Raw genomic sequence first — 27,178 nt, 5'->3', positions numbered from 1 at the left:
AAAAAAATAAAAATAAAACAAGTTAATAAAAAAAAAAAGTCACCCAGATCCTGGTTATTCCAACTGAAAATAAGAGGGGAATATTGTAAGTAACCCCCTTGATTATCATTAAGGATATAGTTTTCCACTCCTCGTCTACCAAGCTCACCCAAATCTTACTGGGATCAAATGTCTTGAAAGAAGACCTCTATTCCCTGTTTGAGGGCATGAGGAAGAAAACGTTTTTTAAAAGTTTTTTTCCAGCAACTTCCAGTCTTGTGATGCAAATGCAGTGAAGCCAAGATTTTAAGAGTTGCCTGGTTCCTTTGGGGCTAACCTGGTTATTAATAATTAGGGCTCTGACTGTGCAAAAAGGGGGTCTCTTCTCTCATTGGAGTGGCTCTCTCACCAACAAGGAGCTTGATAAGAGGACTAAACAAACAACAATCCAGAGACAGGGAGATGTGGGTGGCTGGGGTGGGAGCACCTTCTTATCCTGCTTCAACCTACAATTATAAAAGGAACTGGCCTGATGTAAAGTTTTGCAATTTCTGACCATTGGTCTACATTCCTGAAAGGTTACGTGCGAGAGATAAATGTGGTAACTCTGTGTGTGAGTGTGGGTGTGTGAGTGTGTGAGTGAGTGTGTGTGTGTGTGTGTGTGTGTGTGTGTGTGTGTGTGAGAGAATGTGTTTTAGTTGAATCATTATGTTCTCATCATTTGCTGTAAGGAAGAAACAGACTTGGGATCACTTGAATTCTGCTTTGTGCTCCTGGGAAATCCCTTGACTTCTCTCAGCTTCAACTTCCTCCTCTAAAGTGGAGCTGAACTCAAAGGGCTGACCTGAAGATTAAATAAAAGGAGAGTGGCATAGGGCCTGGTCCATGGAAAGCACTAGATCGTGCTTTATGAAATTTGTATTGTAAATAAATATCCATTGAAGTGTAATTCCAGAGTCCCTTATCTCTCCTTCTGACAAGTCTTCATCTGGTTATTACTCAATGCCACATAACTTTAAGCTTATCCTTCTCAATTTCTGCCACATTAATAATCCAAACCCGCAAACAGACAAGAACACATTACAGGGATTTGTTATTTAAAACAGTGACAGCTAACACTATTGAACACTTAAAACGTGCCAAACATTGTGTGTGCTTTTTTAATTGTCGTTGGCATACAATGTTATATTAGTTTCAGGTACACAACACGGTGACTGGACAGGTCTATACATTACGCGGTGCTCCCCACAATAAGTGTGGTCACCATCAGTCACCATACAACATTATTACAATGTTATTGGCCATAGTCCCTGTGCTGTGCATTTCATCTCCATGACTTAATTATTTTATAACTGGAAGTTTGTATGTCTTGATCCCCTTCACCTATTTTACCCGTCCCCCATCCACCCACCTCCCTTCTGGAAAGTTCCAGTTTGTTCTCTGTATTTAAAAGTCTGGTTGTTCATTTTTGTTTTTTAGATCCCACTTAGGAGTGAAATCATATGGGATTTGTCTTCTTCTGTCTGACTTATTTCACTTAGCATAATGCCCACTTGGTCCAGCCATGTTGTCACAAATGGTAAGATTTCATTCTTTTTTTGGCTGAGTAATATTCCATTACTGAGTGTGTGTGTGTGTATGTATGTGTGTGTATGTATGTGTATATATATATATATATATATATATATACATACATATATATGTATACATATATACATATATATATACACATATATATATACATATATATACACATACATACACACACATACACGCACATACATACATACACACAGCCCCTCGGGCTGCTTCCATATCATGGCTATTATAAATAATGCTGCAGTAAACATAGAGGTGCATGTATCTTTTCAAATTAGTGTTTTCATTTTCTTGGGTAAATACCCAGTAGTGGATCATATGGCATTTCTACTTCTAATTTTTTGAGAAACCTCCACACTGCTTTCCAACCCTGCTTTACACCCCTACCAACAGGGCACCAAGTTTCCCTTTGCACCACATCTTGGTCAGCACCTGTTATTTCTTGTCTTTTTTAGTCTAACCATTCTGACAGTTGCGAGGTGTTACCTCGTTGTGTGCGTGTGTGTGTGTGCTTTTCTTTTTTTTTTTTTTAATTTTTTTTTTTCAAACGTTTATTTATTTTTGGGACAGAGAGAGACAGAGCATGAACGGGGGAGGGGCAGAGAGAGAGGGAGACACAGAATCGGGAACAGGCTCCAGCCTCTGAGCCATCAGCCCAGAGCCTGACGCGGGGCTCGAACTCACGGACCACGAGATAGTGACCTGGCTGAAGTCGGACGCTTAACCGACTGCGCCACCCAGGCGCCCCTGTGTGTGCTTTTCTTGATCTGTCATTTGATGCTCATGACAGTCCTGTAAGTCCTATAAGGGTCATACTATCATTACTCCCATTTCACAGATGAAGAAACTGAGGCACAGATTAAATCATTTTCCAAGGTCACACTGCTAACAAGAGGCAGGGTGGAGGGGGAGGGTGGTGAAAAGGCAGGATTTAAACCCAGGCAGTCTGACTGTGGAGTACCTGCACTTAACCACTACTCTACACTGCAAGTTTTTTTTTAATGGATTTTTAATCTGCACCTGGGTGGCTCAGTCTGTTAAGTGTCCAACTTCAGCTCAGGTCATGATCTCCTGGTTCTTGAGTTCAAGCCCCACATCAGGGCTCTCTGCTGTCAGCATGGATTCTCTGTCCCCCCCTGCCCTTCCCCTGCTTGCTCTCTTCTTTCTCAAAAATAAATAAACATTTAAAAACTTTTAAAAAATGGATTTTTAAATACTTTCATTAAACAAATCATTACAGATGTACCTGCTTGATAATACTGGATATTGTCAGAAAAACCACAGAAGTCTTAAGAAAGGGATTTTCGGAAATGCTAGATCATCTGAAGCCCACCTGCTGCCTCTAGGCAGGGCCAAAGTTAAACTACTCAGGTCTGGCAAAAAAACTTCCTGAGAACAGAATCCCAAAGCTTTCACTCATAGTTCATCCAAAACTTAACAGTCAAGATATTCTTAAATTACAACAAATTCAAATCCTTTATACTACAGGCTAAGCCCCATTCCTTGGGCTGATAAACCCCAATATTTCTATTTCTCTGACTCATCCACTCAATCATTTAATAAACTTACTAAGTGTGCCCTGGTGAATTATTTCACTGAAGGTGGAGATAAAAAGCTCTTAAGTTCTGATAGGATCCATCAGGAGACTGACCAGCTGGGAGGAGGGGGGATTTGCAGTGACAGGATGGGGAGAGAAGAGGTCCTCGCTGATGGAGGTGGGCACAGAGCCCCCAAGGCAGCACCAGGCAGCCCACTTGTGGGCTTAACCATGTAATGCTGAAACATCCCAGCACAGACTCATCCAGGGCAAACCCAGGATGAATTCCAAGCAGACATGCCCGGAAAACCTACGCTTTTCTTTCCCTGTGTCCTAAATCTGTCTAACAGCACCATCTTGCCATCCTCTCTGTGTAAAAGCTTTTCATTTACTGGGGGCTGCAATTAACTGGACTCTTTTCTCTTCTGCAAACAAAATAAGTTCAGTGGCTGAATGAGAAATGTCCCGATGTGCTGCTGTTTAACAGCCACAGCTGCGGACAACGTGAGGCCCTGAGACCAGAACACCCAAGCTCTAGATCCTGATCCTGGTGCCATTATGCCTTCAGTCTGCATTTGCTGAGTACCTAAGCTGCCCTCAGGGAACTTAGTCCCTCCAAGGAGAGCGCACCAGCCTCTGTGTACCGCAGTTAGGTGTTATAAAGGCAGTTAAGCTCCCGAAGTTGACGGAGCGCAACGGAGGCTTTCATCCACCGTGTTACCCCCGCACCACACTGAGCTCAGGATCCTATTACTAAAACTGGGATAAATCCTTTTTTGTCTACTGTATGGTGCTGTGGGGACCTCAAAGGCCAGGGCTCCTAGGAAAGCAATTCAAAATAGGGACTGTTTGTTGATGAACGACGTAAAGGTGCTAAAAGACGCGTTAAAAGACGTGTTTCATTCACCGGTGCTACAGGAAAGCGCGAGCAGAGGGCTAGAATGGCTGCAACTCGCTGGTACCTGCCCCGAAAAATACACTTGACCTAATGGCAGGGCTGGGGGGGAGGGGGGCGGGGGGGAATCCAGGGCAAATTCCAAAGTCAAAACCTCGGAAAGCTACACGCTCAGTCACTCAGCACCCGCCGCTACTAGCGTCCTCCCGCGCGTCACTCTCCAGGCGCTCCGCACCGTCCCCGCCCTGGAAACCCTAACCAGAGGTCCCAACAGGCCGGACCAAGCCGAGGGCGCCCCCTGGCGCCCACGCGCGGACACCGAACTCGGGGAGCGCGGGGGCGGGGCTGACGAGCTAAGAAGGCGGGAGTCTTCTCGCGTGAACTAAAGGCGTCATCGAGGCGACGGACCCGGAAGGAAGTAGCGTGTGGAGGGGCGTGGCGGTTTCTACGGTTGCACGGGGGTTCGGACGAGTACGGAGCGCCTGGAGGGACAGCCTGGTACGCGGCCCCCGCCCCTTAGTGTGCGCACTGGGCCTTTTTGCGGCTCCCGGCCCGAGCTGATCAGCCGTTCTCCCGGGCTCGAACCCTAGCAGCCTCTCTCCCTCTGGAGCTAGAAAGCAACCCCTTTCTGTTTCGTCCCTTCCCCCTGAACCCCAGGGCGCTTGGGACGCGCGACCCTCTCTCGGAAGAGGGCAGGGAAGGGGCGCGATTTGGGAGCGGGGAGGAGGGCATCTGCAGAAAGGACACAGCTGCAGATCGGTAGCTGGAGTCCGCTACGGTAAAATAAGCGCCTTGCAGATGTCTGAGCCCTAGCTATGTTAGTCCTGGGAGGCAGAATCCACCCCCTGCACGGGTGGGCCCGGGCACGCCTGTGAACTTTGCTGTCAGTTACCATCGTTTTTCCAGATCCTTCGGTGTTCAGAAAATGAGTCTCTAGATGCCAGCTCTTTCTCATCCTGGTGCCTGGACCCAATTGGACCCAGGAGCCCATCTGCCCACCCTTGGGAACCCTCTTTCTTCTCTAACCGTTGGGCTTGGGGACCTGTCGGGTGCAAAGTGCCAGTCAAGTGTATGGGAGGGAATGTAGAGCCCTCCCCCCTTTAGATCCAGAGGAATAACTGGGAAGGTGGACGAAAAGCCAGAGAATCCCATCATGGAATTCTGCTCACATGCTGTGTCTGTCGCTCCAGCATCTGGAAGGACTAAATAATGGTTTCTTTTGAAATGGCAGGCAATTAGGACTGGGAGGCTCTGACCAGAATTACATAGCCACAACTGCCTGTCATTTGACATCCTCTGTAATTTGGGCAACATACTGCAGCTGCCTCTCTTCCCTTTTACTAGCGTGAGTGGCTCCCGTGACAGCACATTCGTGTTCACAGGAAGAGAAGGCTGTGTTCTGAACGCTGCCCAATTGGCACTGGTTCTCTCTTGGGGCCCGGCTGTATCTGGAGCCACTGCCTCTCCAGCGAGGTGGGGAATATAATTCCACAGCTAAGGAAGGAGTGGGAATGTTGCCTGAGAACAGGGATGAAGAGAGTTGTAGATCTAGCCTTGTGTTCATACTACAGCAGGCTGGATAGGAGCCACTTACAGGGAGCCCAGCTTAGTAAGGTGCTCTCTCTGCTTGTCATAGCTTTTCTCCTGCATGTCGGACCACACACATTTTCTTGCATCTTTTTCCCTAGGATAAAGGCTCACTGATGGCTCAGTTGGGAGCAGTTGTGGCTGTGGCTTCCAGTTTCTTTTGTGCGTCTCTTTTCTCAGCTGTGCACAAGATAGAAGAGGGACATATTGGGGTGTATTACAGGTAAGGAAGGGACAGGGAGAAGCTTGCAACTTCCTGTTAAATGACTTTCTTTCCTACTCACTGTCTAGCAGATTCTGTTGAATATCTGTGTACATTGAGTAGAGGAATCTTTTAGACTGAGCTGTTGTGTCAGTGACCAGGGGAGGGGGGCATATACACACACGCTTATATACATACATAAATGTAAATATGAAACTTAGTAGTCTCAAGTTGATGCTGTGGACGGTGAATGATAAATGTGTATAGAGGTTTAGAGTTAAAATCCACAGGAAACCAGTGCTTGCAGGTTATCTCTGAAACCTCGTTTTCTCATATCCCCCTCCCGGCATCTTGGTGCCACAAGATTACCTCCGGTGAGCACCAGTTCTTGATGGCAACTTGAGCTAGCCTGATCTGCCAGTTTGTACCCACTCTTTAAAATTAACGTTTCAGGCAAAATGAGAAATCCTGCAGATTGATACATAACCATTCAGGCAAGCGCTAGGATAGTGGTTCTTACAAGAAAGCTCCATTGGGTAGCTGTTTTATTGCTCTTTTTAAAAAATATAATAATGTATTTTTTTCCTGCATAATATAAAGCAAAGAAGCACTTACAAATCTTGGGGTGCTTTCCTTTCAGTAACCTCCATGACCAACCAGGTTTTTTGCTTTAAGTCTTTATGAGCTCCTTCTTATATATGTTCAAGATGCCTGTTCCTGGATTGCTGATAGCAAGTTCTAAAAGTCTCCTTGGGATCCACTCTCCCCTTTATTTCTCCCCACCTTCTGCTTATGTGTCCCCAAAAAAAGGCTTTTAACTTTGTTACCCTTTATGTACAACTTGGTTATAAAGTAATGCTACCGCCTGAAAAATATTTGTAAATGATTTTTAACAATTTTTTAAACATTTTTATTTATTTTTGAGAGATAGAGACAGAGTGTGGTGGGGGGTGTGTGGGGCAGGGGCAGAGAGAGAGAGAGAGAGACACAGAATCCAAAGCAGGCTCCAGGCTCTGAGCTGTCAGCACAGAGCCCAACACGGCTCAAACTCACGAACCGTGACATCATGACCTGAGCCAAAGTCGGATGCTTAACCGACAGAGCCACCCGGGCGCCCCTTGTTTGTAAATGATTTTTAAAGCATTTCTTAAAATTATGCTTTTGATTGTTCATGTCACTGGGATCCAGCATCAGTGCAGTTAATTGATAAATGTGTTACTGGACTTAACTGCCCTCCTGGATTGCCACAAGCTCAACGGATATGACAGAGTTCCTCTTACGTTAAGTATTGCCAGGGATTCTGCCATCTTTATTCCACTTGGCCCATGTGCCTATTTTTCTTGCCACAAAAGCATAAATAATGGTTTTATGTTTTACCATCAGACTTCCTAGAATATTAGGGTCGAGTTGAGAGGAAGGGGTCTGTGGACATGGCTGAGGCACGTGGCACTCTATATGAAACGTTTATGGGGCCGGTGCAAATAGTATTGATGTAATAGATACCTCTTGCTAAACTGCCTCTCTCTTCTTCCTCTGCAGAGGCGGTGCCCTACTGACTTCTACCAGTGGCCCTGGTTTCCATCTCATGCTCCCTTTCATCACATCATATAAGTCTGTGCAGGTATACTTGGCTTATGGGGTATGTTTGGACCACTGCAGATTTGGGGTGTTGACAAACGCGTGATTGTAATTACTTACCATTAAGTCAGTATAATGCCTTTCCAAGGAATCTCATACACACACACACACACACACACACACACACACACACACAAACACAAACACGTACACACACATATATGTGTATACATATATACGTACACGTGTATGTATATATATGCACCTATTTATATACACATATGCATATATGCATGTATATGTGTACATATATATGTATATGTGTATGTATATATATCTAATGGAGAACGAGGCTCCATGAACCATGTACTCTAGAGCTTTATTTGGTTGTTGAAATAGCCGGATGGGGTCATTGCCTTGGCCCAGCAGCCCCAGCTGGGAATTATTTCTTCACTTCAAGGTAAAACCAAAGAAGAATATGTTCTGAATGTATAGAAGGAAAAGTAGGGTGCGTGTGTCTGTGTGTTTTAAATCACAGGCTACCAAGATAAATAGAAATAAAACATGGTAAATTTGCTGGTTCTTATTTTAAATTCATAGATGTGAACATAATTTGGTGGGGGGGCGGGGGGGGGGAGTTGGACTCAGTGAAGGGAAATGACATCTAAGTAGAAGTAGGATTAGTTATGACAGATCTAAAAGCCTGGCTAAGTTAGACTAGCCATCTTTGAAGTATGTCCAGCTAAGAGGAATAAGATTTAAAGAATGACTTTAAAACTAACCCAGGAAAATATCCCAGGATACCTCCTCAGCATTCTCCCTGTACATCACTTCTGCAATTTCCTCTGCTCGATGGTTTCTAGAGTGCATTTGTGCACATGACCTCACGAGTCTTACAATAAGGCTGAGAATGGGCTGAGCCAAATAAAGAATCCGCTGTTTCAAGACTGGTAAAGGAAGAGACAGAGATAAACACAGGTCTTAGGACTCCTAATGCAGGGTCTTTTTTACTAAGTCATTACTAAGCTCATCTGTATGGTGATTCACTTACAGTGAAGGGGGGGGTAGGTACCTTTGTTTGGGTGTCACACCCTATAAGTAAGGAGGATTAGGTGAAACATTCATGTTTAACAAGAGCAAAGCTCATCCCAGATAACTTCAAGGACCAGGCCATTTGGGATTCTAAAATGAAGTTACTTTGCTTGTCACTGCCCATTTTACAGCATTTTATGTCTCCTCCATTTCTAGACCACACTGCAGACAGATGAGGTGAAGAACGTGCCTTGCGGGACTAGGTAAGGGCCCCGGGGTAAAGCAGTTACACCTGCAGCAACAGAAGGGCTGTCTGGCTGACTGCAGCAAGAGATAGTGAAAAGGGATGCATTCCTTCTTGGTAGTTTTACCAAGTTCCCCACCTCCTAGCTCCCTAGGCTCCAATTTGACTAGGTGGTGCAGTGCATCGGGGAAAATCATAGGAGGTAAACAGGTTTGGGAGAGCCTGGAATGCTGTGATAAGTTTGGACTTTTTCTGTTGCAAGTGAAGATCCACTAAAGGCCTTCAGCAGGCAAATGACCCGATACAAGAAGATAGGTTTCGCATAACCAGCTATGGAGAATGTTTTAAAGCTAGGGGAAGGGGCGCCTGGGTGGCTCAGTCGGTTAAGCGGCCGACTTCGGCTCAGGTCATGATCTTACAGTTCGTGAGTTCAAGCCCCACATCAGGCTCTGTGCTGACAGCTCAGCGCCTGGAGCCTGCTTCGGATTCTGTGTCTCCCTCTCTCTCTGCTCCTCCTCCGCTTGCGCTCTCCCTGTGTCAAAAATAAACAAACATCTAAAATAATAATAAAAAATAAATTAAAAGGTAGGGGGAGACCTCAGGGTCTGGTGATCCAAACAGAACACTGCTCTAGTGGTCCGCTTGGAAAGTAAAGGAGATCTAAACTGGACAGGGTGACAAACACCACCACAAGGAAACATGGGAGCAAATCCAGAATTAGGGCATCTCACGGGATAATGGGCCTGATCTCATCACAAGGAGGAGCTTTGGGTTGAAAAGGAGACTTAAAAGACATAAATGTGATGGATGGTGAGCCTTGATTAGAACCTGGTTCAAAAATACCAGCTATGAAAGACAGAGAAGGCCTGGATTCGTCAGCTTGGGCTGCTATAACACAGCACCACAGACTGGGTGGAAACTGGTGAAGCCTCTCTTCCTCGTTTGCATGTGGTGGCTTTGCTGTGTGCTCACACGGCCTTTCCTCTGCACATGCAGGGAGAAAGATGTTTGGTGGCTGCCTTTTTTCGTTTACCACTCTAATTGGGTGAGCGCCCCATCCCTAAGCCCTCATAACCTTAATTACCACCTGAAAGGCCATCTCTCAATACAGTCACCTGGGGGTTTTGGAGTTTACACTTAAGGCTTTTTGGAGGGCACACGCTTCAGTCCGCAGCAGGATCGAGTGAGGAAATTGGAATAAGGACTAGGTATCAGAGGCTGTTAAGGAATTCTTGCTAATTTTCTTAGGTTTGGGGATGGAGTTAGGACTACATAGGAGAATGTCATTACTCCTAGGTGAGTGTTGCTTACTAAAGTTTGAAGGGGTAAAGAGTATCATGACTGCAACGTTAAAATGTTCAGCATAAAAAAGATCAATCAATAAGGTAAAATGTTAACAGTTGTTAAGTTTAGTGTTCGTGTATGGCCGTTAGTTGTACTATTCTTTTCACCGTTCCTGTATACCCAAAATTGTTTATAAAAACGAATATTTGCAGGGAAAGGGAAGGGCTGAACCAAAGTGAGGGTGGAGACCGTGAGAAATGGTGACCGGAAAATCCCACTGTGACCTTTAAGTTCTGAGAACACCTTGACTTTTCCCTGAAATTGATTGCTTCAGTCAAAAGGCATGGCAGATTCAAAAGATACAGACTATTCTTTTTCTTACTGGTACCCCCAAAAGTTTCATTTTTCTCCGTCTGGAGATATTTTTAGGAGGTGTGGTTTCTTGGGAGACTGTGTTCTTGCTCCAAACTTGGAAGATTCCTACTTGGAGATCCCTCCTGCCTTCTGACCTCCCGCGAACTCTTTCCTGCTGAGTCACACTTCTTACGCCATCACCCTGGGACTGCACTATGTTCCAGAGCCTACTGGTGACTTCTCTGTCCCTTCTTCCTCCAACAGTGGTGGTGTAATGATCTACTTTGACAGAATTGAAGTGGTGAACTTCTTGGTCCCAAACGCAGGTACGTTTTTCCAGTTTCCCTTCTCCACCGGCTTACTTTGCCCAGCATGTCCCCCCGCGTGCCCCCCCCCACCAGGATCTGCTGCAGCACCTCAGGCAGTGGTGGGGGGCGGGGGGGGGCTGCCTTTTCTTACCTTGCAATCCCACCCTCCCTCCCAGTGTATGACATAGTGAAGAACTACACTGCTGACTACGACAAGGCCCTCATCTTCAACAAGATCCACCACGAACTGAACCAGTTCTGCAGCGTGCATACGCTTCAGGAGGTCTACATCGAGCTCTTTGGTAAGGAAGCCTCTTCTGGCCATGGCATGCCTTGGCAGCTGTTCCCCCCACCACCGACTTCCGAGCCACCGTAGGGCAGGATGGGTACGGGTGGACAGGAAGTGCAAGCCCAGTGCTCAGGAACCGGTCTGTGCTGATAGCAGCAGAAGGTCAAGAAGGCAGGTGAAGTTTGGGCACACGGATGACAGTGGACTGGAGGCCTCCTGGTCCACATCAGGGCTGGAATGGCAGTTGTAAAACACCTGCTGTCCCTAAAACACCCTTCTATAATAAGACAGGGTCAGTTCTCAAGAACCTGAGAGAGTATCCAACCCAGCAGCCTCATTTTCAGATAAGGGTACTGAGTGAGGCCCAAAGAGACAAATGGCAGGGCTGAAGCTAGAACTCTCGCTTCACCTTGCTTCCCACCACACCACGCCGAATGCAGGGAAGCCAGGAAAGGCGAGGAGGACGGCAGGAGTCGCATTTAATTCTGGAAGGGGGACAAGGACCATAGCTACTTAAAGTTCCCAGAGCTTTGTGGTGGTGGGTCTTTTTAACCCTATACCTGTAGGGATGAATAGGAAAATCCTTAAAAGAATCCACGTGCTTAAGTGGATACCTTTTGTCCTCTTTAGCCACCAAAATAAACATAGTGTGACTATAGCAGCAAGGGAGGGAAACAGTTCAGTAATCCTTAAAGCTCTTTCGCAAGAAGCGTTCTGGTTCAGCTTGCTGCCGGAAGTGTTCTAGTAGCCGGTGCCGAAAGTAAACGATGGTACAGCTAGTCTTGATATGAGGACTAGACAGTGATTTTCCCAGGAATCTTCCTGAAAAAGGACCGTGCGTGAAGACGTTTCAGAGTAGGCAGGGGAGGAGCGCCTGGTGCTGCCGGAGACCACGATCAGAGCCCCCCTGCACACGGTGTTCCAGATTTGGGAAATCGTCAGAGTCACTTTCAATTTTTCTGCAGTAGGAAGTGAATCTAAATTCCCTTTAGAGGATTTGGATTCAGCATGCTTTTACAAAAAATGCAGTAAGTTTGCCTTATTTTCTTTTTTTTTACCTCAAACTGATTAGCATTTTATAAAATATCATTACTTTTCTCTAGAGCCACTGTTTTAGAACTTGTGCCATTAAATGAACATTTTAAAGCATTTGAAACAACAAAAGGCAAAGGAGTCTAATTTCCATGAAGAGAAAATGAAAATGTGACATCATTTTGCGTTAGAAAACTTCTTACTGTCAAGGCGCCTGGCTGGCTAAGTCAGTGGAGCACGTGACTCTTGATCTCAGGGTCATGGGTTCGGGCCCCACATTGGGGGTAGAGATTACTTAAAAATAAAATCTTCAAGATAAAGTAAAAAGAAAGAAAGAAAACTTACTCTCATAGAGATAAACTTAGTAGCTTAGTGAAGCTTCTTTTACAGAGAAGCTCAGAAAATATATTTGCTTTGAAATGTTTTTCTTTTTCTTTTTCTTTTTATTTTTTTTTAATTTTTTTTAACGTTTATTTATTTTTGAGACAGAGAGAGACAGAGCATGAACAGGGGAGGAGCAGAGAGAGAGGGAGACACAGAATCTGAAACAGGCTCCAGGCTCTGAGCTGTCAGCACAGAGCCCGACGCGGGGCTCGAACTCACAGACCGTGAGATCATGACCTGAGCCGAAGTCGGGCACTTAACCGACCAAGCCACCCAGGCGCCCCATGTTTTTCTTTTTAAAGTTAAGTCTTGGGGTGCCTGGGTGGCTCAGTCGCTTGAGCATCTGACTTTTGATTTTGGCTCAGCTCATGATCCCAGGGTTGTAGAATCGAGTCCCACATCAGGCTCCATGCTTAGATTCTTAAGATTCTCTCTGTCTCCCTCTGCCCCTCTCCCTTGCTCATGCTCTCTCTCTTTCTCAAAAAATTAATCAATTGATTAAAAAAATTAAGTCTTGGGAGATCACTCTCTTGCTTAGAATCTATTTGCATCTGTAAAGGAGAAATTCATGTCTCAAATCCTACTCGTTAGGCATGGAGGTTTTCTCCTGGTTCTGTCCTCTCAGGACTCACAGCCCTGACTCAGCTTCGCGGCCTAATTCTCATCACTGCTTACCCTGCTGCATCCTCTCTGCCCACTTTATAAATTTTTTTATGTTTTATTTTTTATATTTGAGAGAGAGCCAGAGAGTGAGTAGGGGAGGGGCAGAGAGACAGAGACAGAATCTGAAGCAGGCTCCAGGCTCTGAGCTGTCCACACAGAGCCCAATGCAGGGCTTGAACTCACAAACCATGAGATCATGACCTGAGCTGAAGTCGGACCCTTAACCAACTGAGCCACCCAGGCACCCCAGTCTGCCCGCTTTATAAAAACATTACCTGGTACTTGCTCAGAAGTTGACCTGATTCAACCTCTTTGTGTAATATAACCTAATCAGAATTTATCTGCAGAACTATAATGTGTAAAAAACTTATTAGTATTGCTTTGATAATAAACCACCTTGCAAAATATTTCTTCCAGATTGTCCTAGAAAGTTACTAGCCCAGGACCACAGGTGTCCACTAATAAATGACAATGTTATTATTAACCTAGGGAGGGCACAGAACATCTCAAATTTGGTTAATCTAAAATAGAAAATATGAAACGTGATGTTTATCTCCATCTGTCAAATTGTTAAACACATATCAGGTCTGAGGTGCTGCCTTTGGGGCATTTCTCCCTCATGCTGACAGGCTCATGAGACCATATCCAGTCCATAGAAATGTTAAAATTCCTTGCTGACCGATATGACCGTTGAAGAAAGTGCCATTTTAGACCTAAAAATTAAAGCATAGTGACCAAACAGGTTTATTAGTTTGACTGCTAACTCGCTTGAGCACATCACTGAACCTCCATGGGCCTCCATTTGGGCATCTGTTAAAGGCAGATGGCAGTGGCTCCTCTTTGGGCACAGGTGACCAAGAACGGCTACTTCAAGCAGGTGACAGCTGACAGTAATAAGAGAGGTGATTCAGTTCCGATGTCCCAGCCAGATTTCGAGGTTTCATGGAGTCTTCTCAGGGCCTTGCAGGGTCTTATAGAAGACCTCAGGAGGTGGTGGTGGGGGGGTGGGGGGGTGGAGCGGGGCAGGAAGAGAAGGCCCAGGCCAGAGAGGGCAGCTGTGGCCCCGCACGGTCACAGCCAGAAGGGGCAACCAGTTAGAGCTCTTCCTAAACTTCCCTATGAAACAACTCCCATGTGAATTCTGACAGAGCAATCAGGGCCAAAGCAAACGACACATCAGAGGACTTGGGCTCATTTCCAGAACCGTAAATTTTCATTTTCCCCTTGTGTTATTTGATGGGAGTTCTTAATGGAAATAGTCTTCCCTGGGGCTTTCCTTGACGTCAGAGTCTGTTTTTCTGGTAGAAACTTCTAAAATTACCAGATTTAATGTGCTTGGCTCCCTTCGAAATACCTAACACAGCCACTCCACCTTCCTTCCTCTTGAAAATGGGGGCCCGCCCTCTGTTTCGCTGCTGTTGTCTAGGGGAAGGCTGCTGCCTGACTCAAGAAATGTGCTAGAATTGTTGTTTGTACTTGTTCTTTTGAAAGCTCAGTTTCCTTTTGGGCAAGGTTGATATTTTCAACAGCCTCGGTGATTTTATCTGGAGGCCACAGGAAAAGGACACTCTCCCATCTAGCTTATGTAGAGGGGCCGCACAGAGATGTCACTTTGAAAGATGGGTGGCGGGGGATGCCTGGGTGGCTTAGTCATTTAAGCATCTGACTTCAGCTCAGGTCACGATCTTCTGGTTCATGAGTTCAAGTTCCATGTCTGGCTCTGTGCTGACAGCTCAGAGCCTGGAGCCTGCTTCAGATTCTGTGTCTCCCTCTCTCTCTGCCCCTCTCCCGCTCGTGCTCTGTCTCTCTCTCAAAAATAAATAAACATAAAAATTTTTTAAAAACAAGAAAGACGTGCAGGGTATCTTTAGATTTTTGGGCTCTGCCTTGGAAAGACCTTTGGCCTGTCAGGTGCATTCTTGAGCTGGCGTGTTAGTTTGTACTCTGCCCTCACACTTTCCTCCACCCTGCCTAAAAAACGTAACAACAACGTTTTCGGTCTTTCTTGATTCCAGATCAGATTGATGAAAATCTCAAGCTGGCTTTGCAACAGGACCTGACCTCCATGGCCCCCGGGCTCGTCATCCAAGTAAGCATGGCCACTGTGGGACACCCCCTGGTAAAGGTGTATCCCCTGCTCTTCCAAGGGATGTCCTTCTCGTGCAAGCAGATGAAGGGCTAGTGGCAGCTGCTCGGGTCCCTCACCACCCTCACCTTCCCATCAGGTGCTATTTTTATCCTTCCCCAGGCTGTGCGGGTGACAAAGCCCAATATACCCGAGGCGATCCGCAGAAACTACGAGTTGATGTGAGTATTCCCTCTGCCCAACCTGTACCCCCCACTCTGTCCCACACCCCTCACCTCATCCCATCCCAGAGTTAACCGAAGCCGTGCCACGCGTTTCTTCCCCTCCTTGAGTATTTGGCACAGCCCGCTGCACCGTAAGATGGGGCAGGTGTGTCGCAACAGTCACCTGGGCTCCGGAGAAGCCCTTTCAAGCAGCGATGCTTTGAAAAGGGCCAGGGGGCATTGTTTGTGCTTCATGGCTCGTGCCAAAGAAGATGGGAGGGAGAGGCGGTTCAGTGGGCAGGCAGGTGCATTTTACCTAAGTAAGTTATGCTTTACTTCTCACAAATGAGTTATTTGGGAGGAGAAAGAGAGCCGCGTTACTGCCTGCAACAGATCTGCTCTTACTTGGGACAGGGAACAGCCTTCCAGGCGAGAGTGAGAAAGCCAGGTTTGCCTCTCCTCAGCAGAAGTTTGGTTCCTCCAGGGGACAGTGAAGTTCCTCGGAAGCGTTTTCAGCAGCCGCCTCACGGCTGCATACCGTTCTTCCCTTCAGGGAAAGCGAGAAGACAAAGCTGCTCATTGCAGCCCAGAAACAGAAGGTGGTGGAGAAGGAAGCTGAGACAGAGCGCAAGAAGGCCCTGATCGGTCTGGATGTGGTTCTGGGGTCCCCTCTCAGGGCGGAAGGGCTGGGGAAGGCGGGCAGATGGCGAGGAAGCCTCGGGCGCGGTTAGGTCACACGGTCCTGCAAACCCTGGCCGCGCACAGGAGCGGCACTTGTACTCCCGGAAGCGACGCTGAAATTGTCAGATGGTGGGCAGGGCCGGTGAGCTTTGAGTCTCCCCCTATCTCTGAAATGAAAGGATCCCTTCCTAGTTAATTCTTAATCGATAACAGTAGTAGCTAATACTTCTCAAGCACCTACCATGAGCCGTGCACTTTTCTAAGCACTTACATGTGACTCGTCTCCTCACAAGCACGAAGGGACTAATTAACGTGCCCAGTGTCATATGGCAAGTAAGTGGTGGAAATGGGGTTCACCCGCAGAGACCCTGGCCAGAACCCAGCTCCTAACCTCTGCACTAGATCATCAACGACTACTGACTGCTTCCCAGAGTCAAGTGGCAGGAAGAACCTTTTTAGACACTACCGTATTCCTTAAAATACTCTTTTGGGAGAAACACCCCTGTGACTTAGGAGAGAGGTTGGGACTCATTCCTCGCTTTCGTGGGAGGGCCCAGGTCTCCCGGCTGACTGTCTCGTGCCGATGTCGGGGTACTGCACTCACGGGTGCAGTCCACACGTGCCCGCCGTGGTCACCCTCTGGGGCCCTCCCTCTGAACACATCCGCATCCCCGCATCAGGGACTCTGATCACAGGAAGGGTGGGATTTAGTCTAGCCTGTGAGATATCCATAGTGCTCTAAGCCTTTTCTCAACATTGTCACTACAGAGGCAGAAAAAGTGGCTCAGGTGGCAGAAATCACCTATGGGCAGAAGGTGATGGAGAAGGAGACCGAGAAAAAGATTTCGGAAATTGAAGGTGAGCAAAGCTGAAATGAGTGCCTGAGTTTTCCTCACGCCCCACTGTGTGGCTGGGTGGGGGTAGGGTCGGGAGAGCCCTTTCCTTGGCTCTTTAACCTTTGTTCTAAGATGTCCTGATTCCTCTGTGCTTTGACTCAAGTTTGGGGGAGATTTGGGCCAGGCTGGCATACGTTTTCCACTTCAGAGAGCGTTCATTCATTCAACAAATGTCCATGTAGTGCTGTTAGGTGCTCTCAGGTGAGGAGTAAGAAAAAGGGAAATTGTGTAAATCCCTGCTGTCTGGCAAGGGTCTCAGTGGCAGTGAACTCAGAGGCTAGGCAGAACAGCCCCTCCTTGTGCCGTGCCTACCCCCCACAGCTGTGGCTTCTAAGTCTGTTCTCAGTATCCCTATGGTAGATACTGAGGCAGGTCTGAAAAAGACAGCTTTTCGGTACCAACAACACTGGAGCTGGAGAAAAGTGTTTTCTTGACTGGCTTTTCTGAATATTATTCACCTTCAGTTCCCTGCCCCTAAGCCCTCAGCTCATCCCCACCACCTGCCCTTTCCTTCACGTGGTGCCTTATATCAAGCAAATTCTAGGACAAAAATAGGACCTCGAGGCCCAGCTTCGAAATGCCATGTCAACTTGTACTCACCATGGGGCTCTCAGGCTTTGCAGGGGCCCAGTGAGGAGCCAGCTGGGATTTTACAGGCCAGCAGTTCCTTGTTAGGGAGCTCTCTGCAAAACAACGCATTTTTATTTCTTATAAAAACATGTCATCAGGTGCTAAGACCACTTGAGTGGGCCCCATGCAGCCAGCGCCCCTGCCAGACTGCCGCTCTTTCCGCCCGGGGCCGTGCTGGGGGTGTGCAGTAAGAACCCACCCACAGGCTGACCTTTCTTCCAGGCTTTTTGCTACAGATATTACACGAGGCTGGCCGCATTCCCAAGGCAAGGGAGCAAGCATCAAAAGTTTTGCATCAGCTTGACAGAAAGCTGGTCTCAGCAGATTAAGGAAGTGTTTTGCTTGCATGGTGGAAGTTTAAGTAGGTCTTCATCCAAACAGGTGTTAGTCTGGACCATGGCATGGACTTCTCTTGTTGGGAGTTGTGCCAGCTTAACCAGTGTTAACTAGAATCTTTTTGAAATGGTCAGTGGAAATAAAAGAGAAATGAAGGTGGAGAGGGACCGAGCTGTTTCATGTTCGTGGCATCCAGGTTTAGGGGGAGCCACTTCTGGCTGTCTTTAGAGCCTTCTTTGGGCTCCTCGCGCTCTTGCTGTGCAGCACAAGAGGGGTGAAGTGGCGCCCCACCCCTGTCTTCCCAGACGCGGAGCGACAAGGACTCAGCCTGTGGACACAGGAAGTGTCCCTTGGCAGCACTTTTCCCGAGACTGCCTTCGTAAGTGTCGCTGGGCATAGCAACAGACGTGCTCAGAGTTGGTCCCCACTACCCGGAGATGCCTTCAAAGCATTTTTCACCCATGGTTGATTTTCACAACGACTTGTGAAGTAGGAAAAAATGCCTCTTTCCACCATTTCACAGAACAGGAAACCAAACCACAGAGAGAAAAGAGCAGTCTCCCAAGGTCACAGAGGCAACCAGGGGAACGTCACAGGGCCCAGGGTTCTGGTAACGTCTACACTGCAGTTCACTGCGTTCTTGCCCTCAGATGCTGCCTTTCTGGCCCGGGAGAAGGCAAAGGCTGATGCCGAGTGCTACACCGCTATGAAAATCGCTGAAGCAAACAAGGTAAAGCCCAATGCACCTGGTGACGAGAGGGTATATTTGGCTTTGGGCTGATGTGGTTTGAGAGCTCGTGATGTTGGATGGCCACTGCCACCAAAGCCCCTCCTAGCCAGACGTGCTGGCTGCCGTGCTGTGTGGGCCTGGTGCTCCCCTGTTCCTTAGCCGTGCCTCAATAGAAGCTCAGTTGTTGTGCTAAACCCAGAAACTCCCTAAAACTCCCTTGCAGCTCTGACCTTGGAAATCAGTACCCGTTACTAACAGAACAGTGAGACCAGGAAGGGGTAGGGAAGGCACATTTCTTCGACAAAGACCCTCTCCTTGTGAAAAGTGAAGGGTGCCACCCAGAGTTTTCTCGAATCTGCCTCCACATAGCCGCCTTTCCTTTTTTCTTACAGCTGAAGCTGACCCCTGAGTATTTGCAGCTGATGAAGTACAAAGCCATTGCTTCCAACAGCAAGATTTACTTTGGCAAAGACATCCCGAACATGTTCATGGACTCCGCAGGCGGTCTGGGCAAGCAGTTCGAGGGGCTAGCTGACAAGCTGAGTTTCGATGATGACCCCTTGGAAGCAGACCCTGAGGAGAATTGAAATTTTTGTATACGACCTCAAATGACACTTAAAAGAGATCTTTATTTTTGAATGATGAACCAGGATGCTCCTCCCTCCCACATTACCTGCCTTGACTCTCTCCCACATTCGGTGGTGAAAAAAAAGAAGAAATGGATTTAAATAGATCCCCTCCCTGGGAAGGACGGGAAGGGGTTGATGATTTGGGGTTTTATTCAGGTAAGTGGGTCAGATGACTTCTGTTAAGACTGGGAAACCATGGCTTTGACCTTTGCCCTCTAGACACTAATTTTAGCCCTTTGAAGCAGATTTAAGGAGGGACTCAGTCATTACAGAGTGGGAGAAACGTAGGGTGTTGCCTCCAGGTGATCTGATTTCCCTTATTTGGGAAAACGGGGTCCAGTTTTCTCGCCCCTGCCTCCAAGGTGGGAGACACCTGGGGGTGAGGCCCAGCAACTGAGCAAATGTGTGCTTTTGAGTTTGCCAGCAGAGCTGCGGGGGGACAGCTGCAGGGGATGTTGGGCTTTGCTGGCATTTCTCTCGGGGCGTCTGTGAGTCACGTTGGCACGCTTTTCCGGAGTCCTCTTAAGGAAGAACCTGAGCTGTCGGCTCTGCAGACCTTTCTGTCCACTGCCCTCCTTGCCCCAGGGCTCAAAGAGCGGTGGTTTCCAACTACATTCCAGAGTCAGGCTTTGGGCACCACCACACGCTTCTTTTTAAAACTTTTCACGTGTTCTGTGATTTGGTTTTTTCCTCTCACGTCTGTTCATTGATTCCACTCGGCATCAGGAAGACAGGAACAAACAACCCAAGTGTCTTAATAGCTGCTGACGTGGGGTCGTCATCTCTCTCAGCCACCGTGGCACCTGCTTGGCAAACTGCGTATGTTCCTTGAGATCACGTGTCTTTTCTATTGTGGGGATTCTACCTTGAAGAGCTCCTGTGGGGGAGGAGGACGGTCCCCTGGAAGATCTCCTAGTCATAATGCTTCTAGCTTGTGCTGGCATTAGTCTGATGCAGCGATAAAAAGGGAGCCCATTCTCTAAGTAGCACGTGTTTTTAAATCTAGGGCACTGACAGCCACACAGGGGTCAGACTGAGTGCTAAATCTTCAGAGACAGTGATGGGGGTACATGCCCGAGGCCCTGCCCCGGCCCCTGGGTTGGAAGGGCTGCATCAAAATCTGTTCAAATGTTTGAGTTTGGTTTTAGTTTTGTTTTTGTTTTTCCATTTCTAAGTAGGAAAAATTTGAGTCACTCTGGGAGATTTGGGATGGAGGATAACAAACATGAAAGAAAGGTTTTCTTCTATCCTGAAACGGGGGGTGGGGTGGCGTTCAGCTTATGTAGCCCACGAGTCGTGCACCAGATTGTTAGGTTGTCTCGAGTTAACTTGCAAACACGTTGGTATTCTCCATGACAAGCTCTGGTTGAGGATTCAGCCTTGCTATTAGCCTCCCCCCCTCCCCCCACCACCAAAGAAACTACCACTGTACCCCCTCAGCGATACTATGAATGATACTTTCTGGCACGGATCCCCACTTCATTTTTGATCCCATGCCCAGACCTGGTTTATCAAACGGCCCCAAAATTCGGGCCAGCTTGCTCCCAAGTAGCACCAGGCTTGTCTAGGGTCCTGGGAACAATCAGCCTGCTTAGGTAGAAACAAAATGTGAACTCCTCTGAAATGCTGCCCTTCTCTGTTCTTATCTCTGGGACTTAGAATTTTCAAACCACTGGTCCTGGTCACACTTTGTGCAAGCAACCACATGTTTGTGGGAATGATGGGTTTTAACGTGCTCACAGGCGCTTGCAGAAGACAGTCAGTCTCCCGAGGCCAACAGGGTAACCGTCATTAAGATATACTCACCCTCCTCCATTTCGGTGCCATTGATCCCTTGTTAGGAGCAGCAGGACACATGACATCCAGCATCCCCAGTTTTCATATTTGTCAGCTCCCCCTACCCTGAGACTTGCCTCCTCGGCCTCAGAAAACGCTACCTTAACAGAACCCAAGGCCAGGATGTCTCAGCCTCTGAACAGTACGTTTGCTCAGGTTCTTAACTTGAAAGTCTCCCTAATACCAACATTCTGTGATAGTTTGTCCCTTGCACTAGATACACTTTAACCACAACAGAGCCTCAGTAAAGTCTGCTGCACCTGCCCCCCTCACTGCTAATGTTGCTTCCTCTTTAACCACAAAGCATAAATGTTGCAGTAGCCCTGGGTTCAAATTCAACGGTTATCTATAACCTGCCTAAATGGTGAAATCATGGAGGTCAGCGGTTTCCTCAGCATGGGACTAACCAGTCTGTCTGTGCGACTTTGTTTCTTTAACACTCACTAGAAAATCCGATCTTAAAACATTTGAGTTCTAAACATGTAAAATGTGACAGCCTACAATTTTGTAGGCAGCAAAGTCATGGCTGCTATTTATAAATGGAACTTCTATCAAAATAAGTAACTGTTTATAAAATTCAGTTTTTGTAGGATTTTCCAAGGAAAAGTCACCTTGGCTGAATGTTTCTCACTAAACTTTACAGAAGTGGTTCATATTCGGTACTGTTTTTAATCACTTTTTTAATATAAGGACAGAATATTTGCAAGGAAGCCAAAGTTTGTTAATAATTTTTATAAGACTAAAATAACATAAATCTGAAGGTAACTGTGGTCATATTCAGTTGAAGGAGGAAAAAAATTGACAATTGTAGCACTATATTGATCCAAAAAAAGTTGTTTTATACATGATCTGTTGTAATTTCTATGGGTATGTGTATCTTTCAGCATTGATAACTTTGCCATTTACAGAGAGTAAGTAGTGAAAGTAAGATCACCGTATTTACTGACTTCTCTAAGTCTGATTGAAGATAAACCTCCCTCAGTTGAAAATAAACCTGTATCTTGGCTAGTGGCTGCTCTGTGTCCATGAACTTAACCTCTACTTTAGTGCTCAGTAGGATTCTAGCCACGGTTTCTATTGCTTCCTTAGAAAAGAGTTTAATAGCCAATCAGTTTGTGTTTGTATTTCCATTTCTGTGTAAGCTGGTAATTGAATAGTCAAACAAACTCTACTTTGAAAGAGCCCCAACAGTTTAATGACCCCCTTTGTAAATGAGAAATGATTCTTGTTATATTAATAACTCTATAAATTATATGCTGGATTAATTGCCTTAGGTTGATAGCTGGAGGAATTGTTTTAGACAATACTAAAGGTGTGAATTTATATCTGAGTTTTATTTTCAGTCTTGCTAAATAAAATGTCTTTGTATTTACTTTTTATTTTTTTTTAACGTTTATTCATTTTTGAGAGAGACAGAGCACAAGCAGAGGAGGGGAAGAAGAGAGGGAGACACAGAATCCGAGGCAGGCTCCAGGCTCTGAGCTGTCAGCACAGAGCCCGACGTGGGGCTCAAACCCACAGTGAGATCATGACCTGAGCTGAAGTCAGACGCTTAACCGACTGAGCCACCCAGCTGCCCCTGTATTTACTTCTTTGTTAAAGTGAAATTCAGCAATAGCTCATGTTAGGATAGGTGATATAAAGAAATAAAACTAGTGGGGCACCTGGGTGGCTCAATAGGTTGAGAATCTGAGTCTTGATTTTGGCTCAGGTCATGACCCCAGATTCATGATGGGATCAAGGCCCTTCTGGCTCTGCTGAGCATGGAGCCTGCTTAGGATTCATATTCTCTCTCTCTCTCTCTCTCTCTCTCTCTCTCTGTCTCTCCCTCCCTCCCTCCCCCCACCCCCTCACTTGTACGTGCTTTCTCTCTCTCAAAAGTAAACTTTAAAAAATACATATATACATAAATATATTCAGACGAATACCCCCATCATCAATGTAGAAACAGTAAACAACTAATCTGTAAACTTGGCATGACTCTGGGTAGGTGCTGTAGAGGTTGCTGATTTTAAAGAATCCATAGCGGCTGCACTTCCCCAAAGGGCAGAGATACCTTGAGTTGAGCCAAAACTCATTTTGATATCAATTTAGTGAGAAAGTCACAGTCTCTACTCCGGAAAGCCGCCCAGCCTAAGGCTGCCAAACAAAATACAGGGTGCTCCGTTCAGTCTGAATTTCACATGAACAACTAATAATTTTTAGTGTAAGGATGTCTCAAACACTGCATGAGACACACTAAAAAAATATTATTTATATGAAATGCACACTTAACTGGATATCCTATATTTTTATTTGCCAAACTTGGCAACCCTAGCCCAGGCTTTCTGAGTTTTTTTTTTTTTTTTTTAATGATGCTCCCAAACTTTTTCTATTGGTTTCAGAGCTGCTACGCAAATACTATGAACTTACAATTGAACAGGTAAGTTAAGAATGTAGTTACTGGCGTTAGACTGCCATGATTTAGATCCCTGCTCTACCATTTTTTAGGTGTATGGCCTTAAATTCTTTAACCTCTCTGAGCCTCAGTTTCCTCATCTATAAAATGGGGTGAGTGGAGGAAATGAAATAACGCATGTGAAGGGGTTAGCACTGTGCCTACTGTGGGTAAGTGCTCAGAAAACATTTTCAATCATTTGGAAAAACAGGCCTAGGAAGCATACAACTATAAAGAGGGTACCACTATAAGATTACAGACTGCCCGGCACAGAGAGGGAAAGGGGAACAATATTAGAATGCAGCAAACAGTATTAAGAATACAGCTTCTACAGAAATGGCATATGTAAAAAGTAAGTAGGTTTGGTCCTGTGGAGAACTCCCAGTTCTCTGATTTAAAAACAGTTGAGGTGGGGCACCTGGGTGGCTCGGTCAGTAGTGAGCATCTGACTCTGGCTCATGTCATGATCTCTTGGTTCGTGCATTTGAGCCCCGCTTTGGGCTCTGCGCTGAGCTGACAGCTCAGAGCCTGGAGCCTGCTTCGGATTCCCGATCTCCCTCTCTCTCTGCCCTTCCCACGCACAAGCTCTGTATCTCTCATAAATAAAATAAGACATTAAAAATTTTTTTTAATAAAAAATAAAAAGAGTTGAGGAGGCTAGCAAAGCAAAATGCTAAGACCAAAATGTAAAAAGTAAGAAAATAAAGCCCATGGGTTGACCCCATAAAAGGCATAAGGGGAATTCAGCGACTTCACATTCATAGAAGTTGCATAATGGTTGGCTAGGTATCCTCTAGCTCCCCAGAGACCAGAGAAGAGGAAATTAGTTTGTAGAATGAAGTATTTTTTAAAAGATTCTACTTGAGATAAGACCGGCTAAAATTTGAAATCCAGAAAAGTAGTTGTGTGCAAATAGGAAATAAATCCAGGGATTAACATGAATAACATTTTCTCTGATGCTTTTCAAAAACTGGGGAGATTCTATGCTGTTTGGAGGGTTTAAATGTCATTCTAATTCTCTGTGAAAGATCAAATGATCTCTAAAGGTCCTCCCTAGGTCTGTGGTTCTAGAATCTATATTCACATTTCAAAAGCCAAATGTAACAGTATGTTTGCTGAGGGATTGTTGTCATGGTTTCTCTACCTCAATTCATTTAAACTGGGGCACAGACATTATTTCTCCATTTCTCTTTAGAGCCAAGTAACCAGGCAACATTAATTTTCTATTATTTTATCTCTTTTTATCCCCGAAAGAATCACAGTATGCGCAGAAGGAAACAGTTTTAAAATCCATGAATGCATTTCCCATAATTCAGGGCCTCAGACTATAGAGGTGAATTTTTTAAACACTTGATGGCCTTTAGGATGAATAAGTATACTAGATTTTTATAAAATTATATAATCTGTTCCTCTGGGTATTTGGCTTTTTAATCTTTCTCTTCTCCCCTTTATCCTTGCAAACTGTCAGAGCAATGTAAAGACAGTTGCTGGTGATGATGTGATTGTGGACTTCCATTTTTTAAGGATTAGGTGGTAGGGAAGAATGAAAGGTTAAATAAATTACATGGTTGATGTCCCAGAAAGAGGAAGAGAAGAAATTAAAAAGGAAAACCAGGAGAAAAAAGTGTAATACAATTCATTCAAAAGCATAGCTAAGAAGTAAAGAAATTGGAAAATGTGAAATGATGAGACCGGGGTCACCTTGATCTTTTTGCCTTTACTTCCATTTATTTCCATAGAGTTATAGAAGGTTAGCGATGAAAAGCATCTTAGAAATGAATCCGTAGTAAAGCCTGTCTTACTCATCCTGGTCTCTCCAAAGGTACCTTTACAGAGAAATGCCTCAATAAATGTTGACTGAATAGATAAGAAGGGTGGGGGAACTCACGTGTTGAACGTTTTTGCACTCGCTTTGGCAGAGCACTCTACTAAGGGTGTTAACACGTTATCTTGATTGATCCCCCCCCTGCAGCTCTGAAGGAGATTGTGACTCCATTTTATAAAAGAAAAACTAAGAACTTCAGTAACTTATCCAAGATGCCAGTTCAACAATGAAACCAAAATTCGGTGTGTCAATCCTGTGCCACCACTACCCAATCTTGGCACCACTATCCTTATTAACTTGAAAGTTCAAATCACACTCCTGATGCCTTTTTGGGAGCCATGCACACATTCAACAGTGGAGGCCGGGGTGGGGGAGGTTGACCTTAGAATTCAAAGACGACACCTGACCTATGAAGTTACTCCTACTTGTTATCGTAATAACCTATCGCCTGGATTGTACATCCTTTAGCTCTGATGAGGTGTTTATGGTTTTTTAAATGTTTTCCAAATAGCGTGTCACTTTATGTCAGGTTCACCCAATGCTTCCTCTATACATCTCTTCAACATGATCTCCATCACTGTAATCCCTTTTGTTTCACCAGTGACCGCTGCCTAGCCCCAGACCTTTCAACTCCATCTCTCTAGAGCAAGGGTCTATTATATACACACCATGAATAATTATTCTAGTCATTTTTAAAATTTTTATCATTTTGTCAGGAGTAGAAATTATCAAGTCTAGAGCCATTTTGACAACCCTAATTTACAGATACCCCCAGTTACCTGTAAACAGAAACTTCCCCCAAAGTAGTTCTTGATGGCAAGCACCCTCGGTTCTGCTCAAAGTGATTTTCCGGAACACAACATATGAAATTTTATCTCAGTTCCTGGGGCCTGGGGAGATGGTAATAGAAGAAAGAATATTGCCCTTTATTTCCTGAAGATTTGAAGTAAGCCCAGTCACCCCAAGACAACCTGGGGGACGCACTTTGGCCCTTTCTCCAACATAATAGCGTCCCACTCCAGCCAGTTGAAACGTTTGAGAATCTTTAAACAGTACAGCCAAAAGCACTTTCCGTAACAGAATTCTCTCTACCCACAGCACCTACTATTTCACCATCTATTAAACTTCGTATTTTACTGTGTTAGCCTTTACATTGTTTGGCTCCTCGCCATGTTTATGACCTTCACACTGCCCAGAGCTGGACACATAAGGACACTCAAGACTGGACTGAATGTGTGCGGAGCTCATGCTAGGCGGTCCAAGGCCACCTGTGCCCTCTGATAAGGCAGCGCTACCGCAGGTGGTCACCAATCTCTTGAAATAATGGATAGCCCGAACTGGGGCATGCGGTAAGTCAAAACTCTGCACCGGGTTTTGTAAATTACGTACGCTTAGAAAGATCTCAGTAAGGTTTCCTATTGGTTACATACCGAAACCTTACCTTGGAGGTACTGGGTTTTAACGTGGTGTTTAATGTATTCATTAAAATGTCTTACTTTTTCTGCGCCTGTTGGTAATTCTTTGAATACATGTGTGGATCGCATCATATTGCTATTTGACAGCACTGGTGACAAGGATGACAAGAATAACCATATAAGTGAATCGTGCCGTTTCCTCCAGAAACTGTTTTCTGTCTCTTAAGGGTTCCTCACGAGCCTCATCTGAGACACCAGCAGCCATGTCTCCGGCTCTAGCAGCTTCGAACCCTGGCCCCCGCGCACAAAAATCTTAACTCACAGCTCTCTCAACGCCAGGGACCGGCAAAAATGTGGGTCTTTTAGAAAGGAACCAGGACCCCGGAACAGGCCGCGTTTTTTCCGTCAAGAAGCTCCCGCGGGGACGGGGACCGTGGCTCAGGCAGGAGGACTGGCAAGGCTTGCCAGGGGGCACCGGAACCACGTCAGGCCGGCCTCCCCACACCC

General features: G+C 45.9%; 1 protein-coding gene and 2 long non-coding RNA genes across 5 annotated transcripts; 1 reads left to right on the top strand and 2 right to left on the bottom strand.

Annotated features, from left to right (window-relative positions):
• Positions 1-4,351: 4,351 nt before the first annotated feature.
• Positions 4,352-22,005, top strand: ERLIN2 (ER lipid raft associated 2). 3 transcript variants are annotated; one of them, XM_086703719.1, is made up of 12 exons: positions 4,352-4,508; positions 5,699-5,820; positions 7,339-7,420; positions 8,626-8,672; positions 10,556-10,617; positions 10,776-10,901; positions 14,983-15,056; positions 15,216-15,274; positions 15,810-15,901; positions 16,706-16,795; positions 18,450-18,529; positions 18,922-22,005. In XM_086703719.1, the coding sequence occupies exons 2-12, from the start codon at positions 5,714-5,716 to the stop codon at positions 19,114-19,116; spliced, it is 1,014 nt and encodes a 337-aa protein (XP_086559845.1). In that variant the 5' UTR covers positions 4,352-4,508; positions 5,699-5,713; the 3' UTR covers positions 19,117-22,005. The 3 variants fall into 3 exon arrangements, with proteins under 3 accessions (XP_086559845.1, XP_086559846.1, XP_086559847.1); XM_086703720.1 differs by lacking the exon at positions 4,352-4,508 and adding an exon at positions 4,525-4,788; XM_086703721.1 differs by lacking the exon at positions 4,352-4,508 and adding an exon at positions 4,847-5,483.
• LOC147581612 (uncharacterized) lies at positions 13,688-15,811 on the bottom strand. Its single transcript, XR_015250085.1, has 2 exons — positions 15,662-15,811; positions 13,688-13,851 (listed from the first exon to the last, which is right to left on the bottom strand). It is a non-coding gene; the product is annotated as an uncharacterized LOC147581612 (long non-coding RNA).
• Positions 16,924-27,178, bottom strand: LOC147581611 (uncharacterized). The gene is made up of 4 exons (XR_015250086.1): positions 26,753-27,178; positions 26,036-26,146; positions 22,954-23,133; positions 16,924-17,512 (listed from the first exon to the last, which is right to left on the bottom strand). It is a non-coding gene; the product is annotated as an uncharacterized LOC147581611 (long non-coding RNA).

The sequence above is a fragment of the Puma concolor genome, chromosome B1 (assembly GCF_028749965.1).
Source record: "Puma concolor isolate L17-30 chromosome B1, mPumCon1.1.hap2, whole genome shotgun sequence".
NCBI classification, from domain to species: domain Eukaryota; kingdom Metazoa; phylum Chordata; class Mammalia; order Carnivora; family Felidae; genus Puma; species Puma concolor.
This window is presented reverse-complemented; position numbering and strand designations above follow the sequence as displayed.